Source organism: Platichthys flesus, chromosome 22 (genome assembly GCF_949316205.1).
Source record: "Platichthys flesus chromosome 22, fPlaFle2.1, whole genome shotgun sequence".
NCBI classification, from domain to species: Eukaryota; Metazoa; Chordata; class Actinopteri; order Pleuronectiformes; family Pleuronectidae; genus Platichthys; species Platichthys flesus.
The window spans coordinates 1,799,226-1,815,709 of NC_084966.1; the positions used below are offsets into that span (position 1 = coordinate 1,799,226).

General features: G+C 48.3%; 2 protein-coding genes across 2 annotated transcripts; one reads left to right on the plus strand and one right to left on the minus strand.

Moving 5' to 3' along the window:
* Positions 1 to 5: 5 nt before the first annotated feature.
* Positions 6 to 9,171, plus strand: atp7b (ATPase copper transporting beta). The gene is made up of 21 exons (XM_062380423.1): positions 6 to 245; positions 2,121 to 2,892; positions 3,621 to 3,857; positions 3,938 to 4,101; positions 4,172 to 4,333; positions 4,415 to 4,488; positions 4,600 to 4,783; positions 5,100 to 5,333; positions 5,408 to 5,499; positions 5,578 to 5,705; positions 5,776 to 5,930; positions 6,023 to 6,157; positions 6,271 to 6,465; positions 6,860 to 7,042; positions 7,139 to 7,322; positions 7,405 to 7,545; positions 7,624 to 7,766; positions 7,848 to 8,051; positions 8,125 to 8,242; positions 8,374 to 8,476; positions 8,553 to 9,171. The coding sequence occupies exons 1-21, from the start codon at positions 81 to 83 to the stop codon at positions 8,818 to 8,820; spliced, it is 4,041 nt and encodes a 1,346-aa protein (XP_062236407.1). The 5' UTR covers positions 6 to 80; the 3' UTR covers positions 8,821 to 9,171.
* Positions 9,172 to 12,901: 3,730 nt separating this feature from the next.
* On the minus strand, positions 12,902 to 14,046 carry LOC133933368 (leucine-rich repeat-containing protein 3-like). Its single transcript, XM_062380424.1, has one exon. The coding sequence runs from the start codon at positions 13,764 to 13,766 to the stop codon at positions 12,987 to 12,989; it is 780 nt and encodes a 259-aa protein (XP_062236408.1). The 5' UTR covers positions 13,767 to 14,046; the 3' UTR covers positions 12,902 to 12,986.
* Positions 14,047 to 16,484: the final 2,438 nt, after the last annotated feature.

The following is a 16,484-nucleotide window of genomic DNA, read 5'->3' on the forward strand; positions in this document are numbered from 1 at the left end:
TCCCGCGCGCTGCGGACTTTGTCCCTGCGACGTTTGACAGGTGAAGACAAACCGAGCGTCGCAGCAGCTGCGGCTCCAACATGTTTTCACCGAAGTCGCCCAAAAACAGCGGGGCCCGGTTCGAGTCCGCGTCGACGCACGGTGCAGGGGAGCAGATCCGTATGGTTGAATGTGGCTGCGGGCCGGACTGCAGGGGACTCCACACGGCGGCCTGCGCGACGGGACGATGCGCTCCGGACCTTCAGGTACACAGGGGCCTTCCAGGGGACAGCCTGCAGCGCGTGTCCCAGCAGACAGAGTCCTCCATACTCTTATTCTGAAGGACTCGTGTCCACCTCTTGTACTTTGTCTGCTTTAGTTTGGCACAGCAGCGACTGTGATGGGAACCTGTTGAGCCACTTGTTTTCTTTTCACACCTTAAGTCCCCAGGCTATTCATTAATGCTTCATAATAGGTTTTAACGTTGTAAAAGGAAGACAGACAAATACAGAAAATGCAGTGGCAATTGTATATAATGGATTTAATCTGATAAAAACAATAAATCATGTAAAATCTGTAAATATAAAAACAGTAGGAAGGAGACGACATTAACTCAAAGCAAATATAAAGCAATAAAACAAAAAGATAAAGAGACGACGTCACACAAAGATAAGTCTGTTAAATCTGTTTAAAGAAGTGATTTATTATTATTACTGCACATACACACTTAAAACCATCAGACTGCTCCCAGCTACATTATGGTGTGTTGTAAACCATATTTATTACACATATAATGATAAATGTTTTCTGTGACATCATGCTCAAGGTCAGAGGACACACATGTAAACATTGTCTCTTCTGATGAATCATTGGCTCGTTCTCTAAATGAAAATATTGGATGCAACAGGAAGACGAAGGTGATTTTGAATCTTTAAAGAGTCGGAAACTGATAATTTCTGCCGTTCAGTGAGTTTTATTGTCAATGGACAGAACGTTTTTGGATCTGATGGTGAATCATGTGTAACATCTGTCCTCCAGTTACTCCAGAGGCTGAATGAACTTATTGTTTGAGCTCGTCTGGATCAAAGCCACATACGTGTCCTGTGATCACACAGGTGAGGTTAGTGGGACAGTCAGTGTCCAACAACACGAGGAGAAGAGAGTGTCGCTTCAGGAGCATTATATAAACTTGAATTATCTAGTTTCAAAAGTCAGGTTTTCCAGTGTTTCTTTTTTTATTTAATCTTATCTCTAAAATCCTTTTGTTTGGAGACGTGTTGCACTTTGAACAGTTGAACAGCGATCGTGAACTCGACTTCAACATGTTAGTGTTTGTTGTTCGGTAGCACGAAGGCTCACATGGAGACACGGAGATCCAGGTGCACAGGTCTGGTTCTGTCAGTGTCCTTATGAATATGAAGCTGATTGGGGTTGTGGGTTCGAGTCCCATCTGGATCGATTTACAGCTTTTGACCAAAATCTCATCTGACAACAGATGTTTATGAATCCACTTTCCACGATGTGTAAATGTGTTTTATGAACGTGTGAAGAAAAGTGAAAGTAAGAGTCCATCTCTTCTCCTCCGCTCTGTGAGGTACCAGTGATCTTGACCTTAAGCAGAGTCACGTTGTCCAGCTTATGTGGAGGCTCAGTCATGTGGTGTGAGTGTGTGTGTGTGTGTGTGTGTGTGTATGTGTGTGGGAAGTATCCAGAAACATTCTTTTTCATGTAAGATTCAAGTGTAGACGAGAAGAAAGCAAGGGAATCGATTGACGTGTATTAGAAGTTAAAATATAGACCGATGTCTTTTTTATGTGAGGTTTCTTTACATCAGTTCCAGATGTTCTCTTCGTCCTCGGGATGAAGCGAGCGAGAGTAAACAAAGCAGACTTAGTGAACAGGAAATTAAAAGTCTTTATTGTGTTTGTTCCTGACCCAACAGACTCACTACCTGGATTATAGATACACAACTATGTGCGTTTACTGTGGGAAAGTTGACGACCTTTACAACATCTGCGTTTGGTTTTGTGACGCTTCCTCAGGTCAAAGTTCAAGAGTCTGTTTAGGACACAGATAAGCTGTGAATGCATGAATCATGGACCTGACGTGTGATTGCTTCACTTTCCTTTGATTTGTTTCAGGGGAATTGCTCTGATGTTGGGAAACAAGGCCTTGACAACCTGGCCTACGAGTACGAGAGCCAGACTGAGCTCCACCTTCCTCCCCCATCTGCCTCCAGGGTGACGCTGCACCTCCGAGGACTCAGCTCCGAGCACCAGGCCCGCGCCCTCGAGTCCAGAACCTCCGCGCTGAAGGGGGTGCTCGCTATCAGCTTGTCTCTACCCAGGAAGTTAGCCAAAGTGGACTATGACACCTCGGCCATCACAGCCAAGGAGCTGGCCCTGGCGCTCGGGGGCCTGGGACACAGCGTGGAGGCGGCGGTGCAGATCCGGGTGGACGGGATGCACTGCCGCTCCTGTGTTCAGTCCATCGAGGGACACGTCTCTGAGCTGCCAGGAGTCTCATACATCCAGGTGTCCCTTCAGGACAAGGCAGCTCTGGTCGTGTTTCAGCCTCTTCTGGTCACACAAGAGGAGCTGAGAGACGAGATCGAGGACATGGGGTTCGATGCCACTCTGTTAACCGGGGGCTTGTCCACAGAGGACATCAGCTGCTGGCAGACGGACGTCTCAACGCCGTCCACGGAGCTCGTGAGCGTGTGGATCGGAGGGATGACCTGCGGCTCCTGTGTGCAGTCCATAGAAGGGAGGATCTCTCAGATGAGCGGGACACTGTCCATATCTGTGTCGCTGGAGGAGGAGAAGGGGACGATAACCTTTGACCCCTGTCTGACAGCGCCAGAGCAGCTCAGGGCAGCGGTCGAGGACATGGGGTTCGACGCATGGCTTCAAGGTATCGACCAATCAGAACGGTTTAGTAACATTTCTAAAATGTCTAACCGTGCCGTGTGGAACAGAGGAGGCGTTGAACTGGTTTTTCAGCTCCTCGTTAGATGCCCTCAAACGAATTCCTCTAAATACATGATTCATTTACATCCAGGAGAGCTTTACTCTTCATGGACTTATTGCTACAGACAAAGAACCAATCTGTGAACCAAAAACCCCCGTGGCAGCACCGAAGCTCTTTCATGTACAGTCTGCAGAAAGCGGCCAGTCACTGGGGCAACAGGCCACCACTGTTTCTACTGGTTCTTATGGAAACCAGTCAAGTATGCCCTCCACTCGGAGTGGGAGGACTTCCAATCAGCGGCCGGGCCTAATGACGCACACTGCTCTCGCCAAGACGTGGAATTAACTCAACTTTCATGATTTAATCTCCAGCTTTGAAGGTCGAGTGGGAGGTTTTGGATTTGAAAGGAGGAATTGGATTTTATTTAAGTCTCAGAGGTTAATTATCTTTCTGTCAAAGTGTTGTGAAGGATTCAGGCTAATTAACTCTCTGCCGCTGCTCAGTCTGTGGTTTCTTTACTCACAGGTTCACATTTCACTTGATAACGAGGTTAAAATTTCACTTTATTGCATCTTACTGAGGAAAAACTATATTTAACTGTCATGAATGGTGCAGGATACGTTTCATCTCTGTGCGTCCACCTTCAATCATCTATCCTCTGTTCTCGTCAGAACCTGTAAAGAGGATCCAGGGTCATGAAAAGTCCAGACCCGTGACCTCGGGACCTTCTCACCCTCCCGACTCACAGACGCTCCACAAGGCGAGAGCCAGCAACGGCAGCGGATCACAGAGGAACAACCTGCCGTGCTCCCCCGACGAGAACGTGCAGAAGTGCTTCATCTGTGTGACGGGGATGACCTGCGCCTCCTGCGTCTCCAACATCGAGAAGAACCTGCTCAAACACAAGGGTAGGTGGGATCACACAGCCTCCACTGACTCCTCCCACTGTGCAGGAGAGAAGCAGATCTAACAGGAATCCGTCTTCCAGGGATCATCTCAGTGTTGGTGTCTCTGATGGCGGGGAAGGCTGAGGTGAAGTACGACTCGTACGTCACAGACGCCGTCGGTGTCACGCAGCTCATCGAGGACTTGGGCTTCGGGGCCAAACTGATGGAAGACAACGCAGTTTCCCACGGGAAGCTGGACCTCTCAGTAAGTCCTCCAACTCAATGTGATCCAGCCCAAACCAGCCTGAGGCTCATTGACCACGGTTCACTTTCAGATAGCGGGTATGACCTGTGCATCGTGTGTCCACAACATCGAGTCCAAGCTCACCACGACCAAAGGGATCCTCGGGGCCTCCGTCGCCCTCGCCACCAAAAAGGCAAAGATCCAGTTTGACCCTGAAGTGCTCGGAGCTCGAGATATCATCAAGCTCATCCAGGTAACTCTCACCTGTTGTGTTACATACACACCTGATCTTTGTGTAGCTCTGTGACAGCAGCGTTGTTGTTTCTCCCTGTAGAGTCTTGGGTTTGAGCCCAGCCTGGAGAAGCCGGGATACAAAGACAACCTCGACCACTCAGAAGAAATTAGACAGCAAGTATCTGTAACTACTTAAACGTTATAGATGAAGGGAATATTCTTTGAATAGTGTTCAGGCTGCAGGTGGCTGGTTTCTGTGGGGTCTTATTGGTGGAACGTCTGCAGGTGGAGAGGCTCCTTCCTGCTCAGCCTGGTCTTCGGCGTCCCCGTCATGGGCCTGATGATCTACATGATGGTGATGGACAGTCAGCACAGCCAGCACGGAGGCTCCATGCCCCAGGAGCAGAACCTGCTGCCGGGGCTCTCCCTCCTCAACCTGGCCTTCTTCCTGCTCTGTACACCTGTGCAGGTAAGAGACCAGCTGACCTTTCTCTTTTAAATCCAGATCACTTGCTCAGAAACGGTTCGATTTCCCTTCTGTACGAGTGTAACTGGGGTCGGGAGCTTCTGCATGAAGGGGCCTTTTGTTTCCTGTGACTGTCAAACTGAGTGAGTCGACACTGGATAGTTCCTGGCACCTGCCTCACAAACCAGGTTCATCTGAGTCAGCTTTCACCATCAGGGACATTTAGTCCAGACTGTCTTATTTTGGGTTAGACGCTCATTTGGTTTAGAAGAAACAGAAATGTTAGAGTGCCGCTCTTTCCGTCCTCCCTTCCCTCCAGATCTTCGGAGGCCGGTACTTCTACGTCCAGGCGTATCGTTCGTTAAAGCACCGCACGGCCAACATGGACGTGCTGATCGTGTTGGCCACCTCCATCGCCTACGTCTACTCCTGCGTGGTCCTGGTCGTAGCCATGGCCGAGCGAGCCAGCCAGAGCCCCGTCACCTTCTTCGACACGCCGCCCATGCTCTTCGTGTTCATCGCTCTGGGTCGCTGGCTGGAGCACGTCGCAAAGGTGGGAAATAGACTTTTGATTTTAAAATGCACAAAGATGTTAAAATAATACTTGATTCGTGGCCATTTCTGCAGAGTAAGACCTCGGCGGCTTTGGCCAAGCTGATGTCACTTCAAGCCACCGACGCCACTGTGGTCACGCTCGGTCCCAACCTCTCCATCATCAGGTCAGACTCACGATGCAGGAAGTGAAGATAAGACTTACAGTGTCTGACTCTGAGAGATAAACAGCTGTGTGACCTCAGTGAGGAGCAGGTGCTGGTGGAGCTGGTCCAGCGTGGAGATGTGGTGAAGGTCACACCGGGGGGGAAGTTCCCGGTCGATGGGAAAGTGATCGAGGGAAGCTCCATGGCAGACGAGTCCTTGATCACAGGTGAGAGGGTGGAACAGCTGCAGGGATTAAAAAGACTTCTGTTCTGAACCTGATCTTTCTGCTCTGTCAGGTGAGCCGATGCCTGTCAGCAAGAAGGTCGGCAGTTCGGTGATCGCCGGCTCCATCAACGCTCACGGTGCTCTGCTGGTGGAGGCCACTCATGTGGGCAACGACACCACTCTGTGTCAAATAGTCAAACTGGTGGAAGAAGCACAAACGTCCAAGGTGAGACGCACGGTCAACTTTAATCTCATCACATTGACCCTGGTGAGGAGAACGTCCCCTGAGCAGGTGTCCCTCTGGTGTGTCCTCCTCAGGCTCCCATCCAGCAGTTTGCAGACAGACTCAGTGGATACTTCGTCCCCTTCATCGTCCTCGTGTCTCTTCTGACCCTCGTGGCCTGGATGGCCATCGGGTTTGTCAATTTTGAAATAGTGAAAGAAAACTTCCCGGTGGGTGCACAGTGCACACACACACACACACACACACACACACACACACATGTTTTCATGCTGAGATGCTTGGATCATTGGTTTAAACCCACGTTTGTATCTGGTCCTCACAGGGCTACAACCAGAACATCTCCAACGCCGAGGTCATCGTGCGCTTCGCCTTCCAGGCCTCCATCACGGTTCTGTCCATCGCCTGCCCCTGCTCCCTGGGCCTGGCAACCCCGACGGCTGTCATGGTGGGCACGGGGGTGGGAGCTCAGAACGGGATCCTCATCAAAGGAGGCGAGCCGCTGGAGATGGCCCACAAGGCAATGCCCCCCCCCCCCACTCCCTGATCCTTACATCTGATTCCTGTGATGTTTAACTTTGTGTTAGTTTACTACAAAGAGAACAAGATGCAACAGTTTGAAGATTTACATAATAAGCACATATATAAAGATAATGGTGATAAAGAACATAAATGCTGTCAATGTATTTTAATATCTGATCTATGTATCCTTATGAACTGTGTCCACCTTGTGGCAGCAGACGGTACTGCGTCACCACTCAAACTCTCCTGTATCACTCTTGAGGTCACAAACATGAAACCTTCTCTTGCTTCCAGTCTGAATAAAAACCTGTGGACTAAATCCCATCATGACACAAAGAGTAAAACAAAGGATGGAGGTGGAGCTGTGACTCTGTGTTTCTCTGCTCCCTCAGATCCAAGTGGTGATGTTCGATAAGACCGGTACCATCACAAACGGCGTCCCCCGGGTGACCCGGGTGCTGGTGCTGTGGGAGATGGCTCGCATGCCCCTGAGGAAGATCCTGGCAGTGGTCGGCACAGCGGAGGCCAGCAGCGAGCACCCGCTGGGCATGGCGGTCGCTAAACACTGCAAAGAGGTGAGAGAGGAGGTCACCTAGATCAGGACGTAGAGTCGTGTGTTTAACGTGTCTCCAGGTAAATGTCCCGGCTCTCTCTCTATGTGCACTCCACAGGAGCTGGGCTGTGACGGGCTCGGCTACTGCCAGGACTTCCAGGCGGTGCCCGGCTGTGGGATCAGCTGCCGAGTGTCCAACGTTGAGCATCTGCTCCTGCAGCAGAGTGAGGAGTGTTTCCTGGTTCCAGGCGCCACCACAGACGAGAGCAGCCTGCTGCCGGAGCCCGAGGCCCCGCCTGCAGGTCGGATCGATTCACACCTCATCCCTCCGAGGCGTCCAGCAAGTTACAGGATATTGTTAAAGTAGAGTTTCCGTGCTTACAGGTCAAGGATTGTTCTTCTCCGTCCTGATCGGGAACAGGGAGTGGATGAGGAGGAACGGTCACCACATCGGAGCAGACGTTGATGCCGCCATGTGCAGCCATGAGACGAAAGGACAGACCGCCATCCTGGTGGCCATAGACGGTGAGGACCTGCCAACCATCAGACTGTGCTGCTGCAGAGCCTGGTGGTGCCTGGTCTCATGTTGTGTGTTCCCTGCAGGCGTGTTGTGTGCCATGTTGGCGATTGCAGACACAGTGAAAGCAGAGTCGGCGTTGGCGGTGCACACACTCAACAGCCGGGGCATCGAGGTGGTGATGATCACAGGAGACAACAGACGCACGGCCAAAGCCATCGCTGCCCAGGTGACACACACGATGACGAAGGATTCATTAACAAACTGATGGAAAAGGATCTTGAGTTCAAAGGTGTTGGTTTGTCCTCAGGTTGGCATCAGGAAGGTGTTTGCCGAGGTGCTGCCGTCACACAAAGTGGCCAAAGTGCAGGAGCTGCAGGAGCAAGGCCTGAGAGTCGCCATGGTGGGAGACGGCGTTAACGACTCCCCCGCCCTCGCCCGCGCTGACGTGGGCATCGCCATCGGCACCGGGACGGACGTGGCCATCGAGGCGGCGGACATCGTCCTGATCAGAGTGCGTCTGACAGAAGCACGTTTAGAGGACACGTCACGTTCCCAAGTTGAACCTCTTTCTCCACTGTGCTCAGAACGACCTGCTGGACGTGGTGGCGAGCATCGAGCTGTCCAGGAAGACGGTGCAGAGGATCAGGATCAACTTTGTCTTCGCTCTCATCTACAACCTCGTGGGAATTCCAATCGCTGCCGGTAAGGACGGATTAAACACTGCTCAACTGTTAGGGAATAAAAACTACATGAGCTACAAGATACTGGATCAGGAAAGAACAGGATCATTGAGGGGCGGTTGCAGATAAACTCTCCTCCTCCATTGGTCCTAGGTGTCTTCATGCCTCTGGGCCTCGTGCTTCAACCCTGGATGGGCTCGGCTGCGATGGCGGCCTCCTCCGTGTCCGTGGTTCTGTCGTCTTTGCTTCTGAGAATGTGAGTCCTGATGAATTCACCGTGCAAAGTCTGAACACGGCTTCAGAAGAGAATAACGAGCCTCTGTGTCCTCCAGGTTTAAGAAGACCCCTGTGGAGCTGTACGAGACGCGTGCGAGGGGTCACATGAAGAGTCTCCGCTCGTCTCAGATCAGCACGCACCTGGGACGGGACGGCCGCCGGAGGAGCCCCAAGCTCCCCCCCGCAGCTCGGGAACATCTGAATCAAGGAGACGCGGTGACCCCCAGCTTCTCCAGCCAGGGAGTGAGCATCAAACCCGTCCAGGATCAGCAGGACCGCTACTCGCTGCTGGACCACGACACCGCGGAGGACCGGATTCTGTAGTCAGGAGAAAAGGGAAGAAGGACTGAGGCCGTCTCGTTCTCATGTTTACAAAAGCAGTGGATTTAGTATTTCTATGTATTTATGTAAAAAGAGACAAGGATGCTTTAAAAGTGCTTTTTTATTTTGGCTCTTATTCACATTTCGAATTGGAGAATCTCAGATTTTTCTTCTGAAACTCAAACTGACAGACTCTGACCTCTGAAGCAGTTTTCATATCTGATGACAGGTATGACTCGAGTTAGACTTCACATGTAAACAAATGTCGTCCCACAGATCCTAAGTTACTGCTTTCAGAATGCACTTATACAACATATGTCAAAGTAAAGCGACACCTTGTCTCTCTGGATGAAACTTTGTCGGTGAGTGTTTGTCTCAGGTTGTGAAGAACACAAAGGTTGAACAGAGGAAAGTTGTGTTTCAAGTTCTTGTGTTAAATTTAGAGACGAAGAAGACGAAGTGCACATCAGATTTTCTCTCACGTGTATTTCGAGCCGTGTCAGAGAAGAATTAATGGAGCGGATTAATCACATGATCTCATCCGTGGATTCTATAGTTAACCAGAAAGAATCGGTTTCACTTTGTGTTGAGATTAATCACAAGTGAAGAGATTTATCAGCATCAGAAATTGGAGAAATGAGTCTCGGTCACAAAATAGAAACTTTCTCAGATGTGAGAAAGGAATTGGGAAATTAGCTTTTAGCTCCTACGTCACTGGGATTAGAACCCAGGTGATATCCTGTTGAATGGGATTTCATTAAAACACAAGTGCTGCAACAACTATTTCCTTTAAATGATCGTGGATGTTCTGGATGTTTGAGGCCGAAACACTGCAGCCTGCAAATCCTGAGGAACCCAGAGAAGAGAAGGAGAAGTCGAGTTTCCTCAGAGGAGGGTTTTGATCCCTGGACTTCTGGGACATGGTCGCACTCAGCTCCTGCAGGAAACGACTATGGATGAGTCTCAAACCCACAACGTGTGGCTGAGGAGCCTCATGCATCAGAGCAGAGGGACGACTCGGAGTTTATAACACTTTTATTGTAAAACAGCACCTTTGACAGTCGTGCACTTCACTGTCACACACAGATTTAAAACCTGCATCTCACAGGACGCCTCCTGCATCACAAGAGCTGTGGAATTCATATATTCCGTTTTCTTTTATCTGACTATGCCTCATCTCTCTCTCTCTCAAAAACACATTTCCTTTGCGTCGTATCTTCCAAGGATTCGTCCTGAACTCGGCGACCCTCTCTCAGCGTGTTATTCTCCTCGTCTCCTAAACTCAGCAGGAATCTCTGCACATTCTGTTGCAATGAAGTCAAACTGTGAAATGTGCACAGAGAGAGTTCATCCTGGGTAAAGACCTGTACGGAGGATAAGAGAGTTCAACTCACTGCAAATGAAGAAGACACAAATAGAAATAAACACGTGGAAACTAAGGAAGCAACTTCTTTATTTCTATTTGCATGTGTTTTCTTCTTTTGCAGTGAGTTGAGCTCTCTCAGCCATCGTAGATCTCGACCCTGAAGCATCATGGGAAGCCTGATTATCCCACTGACAGGTGTGTGTGTGTGTGTGTGTTTAGCTAATCACACAACAGGTGAGTTCGCATCTTTTATTTCACCTCTTTGATTCTCTCATTTTTGTTGTTTTTATTCATTTTGCATGTTTCCTGAGCAGGTGGCATTCTGCAGTGTGTGAGAGTGTGTGCGTGTGTGCTTGTGTGTGTGTGTGAGCATTTTAAGACCAAGTGTGTTATTTAATCAGTGGTGTTAAGTTGTCGTTTCTTGGGTCAAGCTCCAGTGTCATTTCCAAAGAATGGATTCTCTGGTTACAGGAAGTAGGATTTATAATCTCATTTTCCAACCATGAAGGGACTTGAACCCTCAACCTTCTGGTTAATGTTCATTCGCCCACACGGCCACACAATGAGCAGTGGATTGAACCTTTGTGATCTGTGATGTTATGGAAGTTCAGACTCCGTATCAGATCACATCACTTTTAAATTTACATAATTCGCTGTGAAAGAGCCTCAACCTGACCGACGTGATTAGAGAGGAAATAAAACAAACACATTCCATTCCACTGAAGGTCGTTGTTCCTGAGTGACGCCGACCTTCAGGCTCATCGCTGGAGAAATGATAAATCTCCTCAAACAAGGTTTCATCCCACCTTTTCGTTCAGATCATAAATCACTGACATGCTGACGAGCACGAACACTCAATAACACAACATTAATAAAACAACACATTTGAGGAGGAGAACGATGACAGTGACGTGCTGGTGCGCCGCCCTGGTGGAGAGATGTAGGTGATTCAGAATCTATTCTCCCTGGACTGGGGGGGGACACACTGACCTCAACTGAATCCGACTAATTAATGTCACTCTGCTCGTTATGGTGAACGCTATGGACCCTCTGGAGAACGAGCCTCTTTAGATTTATGTATAAGCAGGATGGAGTTATTTCTGGGCTGCAGGACACGTATTAATATTCTGCCTCATCCAGATCTATGCAGCTGAAGATGTATGACTTCCATATCTGCAGCTGTGGGTGTTATTTATAATAATCTGCTGGAAGAACTGGATCAGATGACTTGATGCAGATGTTTTATTGTGAAGGTGAAAAAGCATGTGACATAAACATCGCTCCAGAAACAATGAAGTGACAGAGAAGAGCAGCAGTGACATCAGAGTGTTGGACTGATGAGCTTTAATGTTCCTGAATTAAATACATGAAACAAACATATATTCCATTGTGTGTTAGCTCCTATGAGTTTAACATGACTAGAAAGGACTTTTAGTTTATTTAACATCCTGTACTATCTAACATTGCTAAATCAAACTGCATCTAAAGGAGCGTGGAACTTCTCTCTCCTCCCTCAAACTTGAGAAATGTGATTTTTGAATTTCTCTCAGACGGGAATCGATTGTTTTCGTGTCAAGAGTTTGATTCCTGGCGGCAATTCCACCTTAAATGTGAGATGTAGGAGAAGCGTCGTGGAGCATCTGCACTGCTGCTCCTCATCCTCGATTAGAAAACTTACAAAGTCTTTACATTCAGGAGGGCACAGGGAATTTAACAGATCTCAAATTTACTTTCCCGTTCTCTGCTACTCACCACAAAATCTCCCTAGCGAGAAATTACTATTTTCAAATACATCATAAAGCTTTATGCTAATAAATCTACTTAATATTTAAAAGTGATATTTCTGTCTCAGCCCCCCCCCGAAGCTGTGCTGCTCATTCCCCAGGTCCCTCTGTCAGTTGATGCAGCAGTGAGAGACTAAATAAACCGGTCTAGAGGGCAGACCCTGTCCTGAGATGATGCCTGGACACTGGCCAGGCTTTTATCCTTACTGGGGGGGGGAACGCCTCACGCCCCCCCGCTTGGCGCCCTGACAGCAGCCAGGCTCCAGCTCCTGCTCCGGCTGCGACTCTGTGAGTTTTCCTGTAGCTCGTTTCTGGTGGGAGGGAGGAAGTTGATGTGTATGACATCACATCCTGTCAATCATGACGTTACACTGCGTTTTTATACCATCAAATAACTAATGAAACTAAACTTATCAGAAATATGAACGACCTAAACTGACAGAAACCTTTGAGAACTATTTCTTTAACGTGTACTGAGGAGGAGCGCTTTATCAGCTATACCGCAGCCAGCCACCAGGGGGCGATCAGGATATTTTGTACTGTTTTTCGTCCATCTTTATTTACAGTCCATGATTAATGCACTGACCCTCGTCTTCTTCCTGTGAGACTGATTAACTGAATCTTATCTGATCTCTAACAGACACTGAAGAGACTCTGTGCATGAATCCAGACCTGAAGGATTCAGCCTGGAGATAACGTTCACCTCACAGATGCGTCTTTGCATTATCAATAAAATCTGTGAAGGAGAAATCGAGATGCTGAGGCTGTTTTCCTGCTCGTCACTTGTTCAGTAACTTTTTATCGAGTTAGAAGTTTCATTTAGAAGCTTTCAAAGATTCTGCTGCTTCTAATCCACAGCTTGATGATGAAGCGTCTCTGGAGCGTGAGCTGCTTCTATCACAGCAGAGTTTCATCACCTGCTTCAAAGCTGTTATCACTGTTCCTTATATTCTGTTATCATATTCACTGGTGCACGTTCATCTGTGTTCATGGGTTGAGCTGGTCCTTTCTAACCCGCTCTAGAGCACGCTGCTGGCCGTGTCGTAGTCCTTGCTGACGTGCGAGGTGCTGGGCAGAGACTTCAAATACTCCATGTGCCTCCGGGCGTCCTCCTGGTTGTGTCTGATGTAGTAGATGATGTACGCCGTCACCATGGAGAACCAGCAGAACATGGCCACAAACATGGCCACGTCGGTCGTCTTGTGGTGGAAGTTGCAAAAGTTGATGCCCGAGTCCAGGACCTGGATCACCGGTTGTCCCACGTACTCCTCCTGCACCGACGTGAAGCAGCTGACCTCGTTGATGGTCTCCGGGTCGAGCCTCAGCTCCCTCAGCACCTCCTGCAGGGAGCACTCGCAGTGCCAGGGGTTGTGGGAGAGGCGGATACGGGCGTGGAGCTTGGCGAACGTGTCCTTCGGGAGGCTGCTGAGCTGGTTGTTTGAAAGATCCAGGCTCCGCAGGCCTTCTGAAATCCCCTGGAAGGCGCCGGCCTCCACGCTCTCGATGGCGTTTTGAGATAAGTCCAGCTCCCGGAGGCGGCGGAGGTCTGTGAACGCCTCCTTCGTGACGTGTTTGATGCGGTTTGAGGAGAGCAGGAGAACCACAGTGTCGGGGGGGAGGTTGGGCGGGATGCTCTCCAGGTTGCGGGAGGTGCACTGCACCACCACGCCGTTCCTGTCCGTGCAGTGACAGGTCTGAGGGCAGGTGGACGCAGGCATGACGGAGGACAGGAGGCACAGTGTTCCCACGAGAGAAGCACAGGAAGGAGGCGATGAGCTGCACCATCGAGAGGCCCCCATTAGAGGGCGGTCACACCGAGGTCAGCCCTGCATCGGAACAAGGCAAGGGGCTGTGGCTGCGTCCCTTCAGATATCACTGACCAATGATCCAGGAAGTCAGGTGAACGTGAGCTTATCAGAGGGTTGAAGATATTCTAATGTAGCTGATTGGCCGATGCAGTGCTTTGCCGCATGACGTTGTGTTTCTCTGCGTTACGGCAAAACCTGATCCAGATCCAACCCTCCTGTTTGGTGACACTTGTCTCCTCTGCGCTGGAACCCAACCGGTGTCACCGGGTCGTACCAGGTCCAACACAACACCATCAGGCGGCTGCAGGTTTGCATTCTCGCTAAATGAAAGGTCGAAGGAGAAAGACCCGGTGATAATAAAGTCTTCAGGGACGTGGAACTCGTCCTGGTTGATTCATAGAAACCTGTGGTGGATAATCAGATGCAAAGAGAAAACGTCAAGTCTTCACGAAAGGTTTCTCATATTCAGCAATTTCTTTGTTTTTGAAGAATAATTCTTCTCACCTCCTCGTTTTCAGTTGGTCAGTTTTCCGGTGCCATCGTGGACAAAACACCTTTTGAGACCAGTTCCTCCTCGGACTCCGTCCTCCTCTGGGAGGAAGGTAGTAAAGTTCAGCATTATCATAACAATGGAGTGTTTCTGTGGTTTGGCTCCTTTCACTGAAGATCCAGCCCTGAGAGAGAAAGACGGAGCGTTAAACCAGGTGCGGGCTCATCAATATGCAGCAGATGAACTTTGAAAACAGCGATTTGTGATTAAATAGAGTGAAAAGTCAGACGAGCGGTGATGTGTGTGCGAGCAGTGAAGGTCACGATGAACGTTTTAACGAGTCCAGGACACAATGCGTTTTCCTGCGAGATAATAAAACACAGAACAGCTGATCGGTAACTTTTGATAAAGACAATTAATGTCAGAGGAGTTGCTCTGAATCACTTTCCTTAAGTCAGAGTCCGAGAATTATTTTAATATTCATCAGATAAAAACTTCATCAGTGCGGTAAGATGATGAAAGTGCAGGAGGTGCAAAAGACCCAGAACCAAAGACAATATGAGTCCTACTGAGAATATTATAGGGTCACGATAAAGAAAACAGGATAATTTAATTGTAAATCTACTAAATTTATAATAAATGAGATAAAATCATTGGTGTTTAAACCAAAAATCATTATATTACAATTTCTTATTGTTCTGTGACATTTTGCTAGGATTTTGGACTAAAATCCAAATGTTATGATTAATTATTCTCAGCAACAATCAACAGATTAACTGAGGAAAAACTATAAACAAGCTAAAGATGCTGAGGAATATTATTTGTAGTCTTATATATTCATATCATCAACATGCACATGCGGTTCAACCCCCTCCTGGAAGAAATAAGAGTAAGAGAAGTGAGAGTATATTGTGATTAGAGTCGGCACCTACCTCCGAGCTTCACTCTGTCTGCTTCAGATAAGCTTCCACAGTCTCAGGGGAGATTCTTCTGTTCCTCTTGACATCCAGGAATAAATGAGCAGAGACAAGAAGAAGAAGAAGAAGAAATTCATCCTTCATTCTTCTGCAAATAAATAAAAACACGTCTCCGGTGAAACGGAGAGAAAGCAGCCGGTTCAGGAGCCGGCGTCCAACACTTTAACGTCAGCTCACAAGGTCCTGTCAGTGCAGCTCTGCAGCAGAGTGTGAGTGTGTGAGTGTGTGAGTGTGTGAGTGTGTGAGTGTGTGAGTGTGTGAGTGTGAGAGTGTGTGAGTGTGTGTGTGTGTAGACAGTCCCATTGCTCACTCTCTCTCCAGTCCTGTGAGATGCTTCACCTCAGACTCAAACTCTTATTCAGCACAAACTTTAATCGTCGTTTTTAAACTCAAATTGTATTTGAATTAATTTCTGTGATCTTTTGTGTGGTTCACTTATCATCTGCTCATATAACTGCACCCACTGATGTATCAAATTTAAATTTCATGCTCACTTGCGTCTTCAAATGACATCTGAGCGTCTCGTGAAGGTTTGAGGACGACTCCTCCACCTTTGCACATTTAATTTAAATCATCTCTTTATTATTGTGTCTGTTCATTTGATGCAGATGAAAGGAAATTAAACTATGACTAAAAAACTTTTCATCAAAAAAGCACTTAAGTTAAAGAATGTTAAATATCCATTAAACTCCCATGATCCCACTCTAGTCATCAACTAGGTCTTTTGTTATTGTTTGATTGAGAGACCCCTAGTGGCCGAAGTTGTATATTAAACGTTTAAATTGATTTAAATTGACCAGTCGATCTTTTCCATTTGCTTTATTGTGATTAGTTTTCAAAAGTCACACTCAGCGATGCACCAGATTAAACCTTTTCAAAGTGTCTGTCCCCTCGGCGTCCTCGCGCTGGTTCTCACCTCAGACGACTTTGTGAAGTCCTCCTCTGAAAGTCGCTCCACAGTTCAAACTGACCTCTCTGAAGCCAGAGGCTAACGAACACTTTCACTCACAAGCTCTGAGTGGAAAAGGAAGAAGGTCAGAACATCTGTGACTCACTGCTTTGGAGACATGTCCAGCAACGTTTGGGGATTTGCACGTCGTCTCCCTCGTGGTCATCATCAGCCCTTTGCATTATACAGAAGGTTGTCTGTTTGCAGCTCACGGCCATGCTGAGTGAGAGCATGGACCCGCTCCAACTCTCAGTCCAAGCCAGCACAAGGGCAGAGCCCTGCCTTCATGTTGT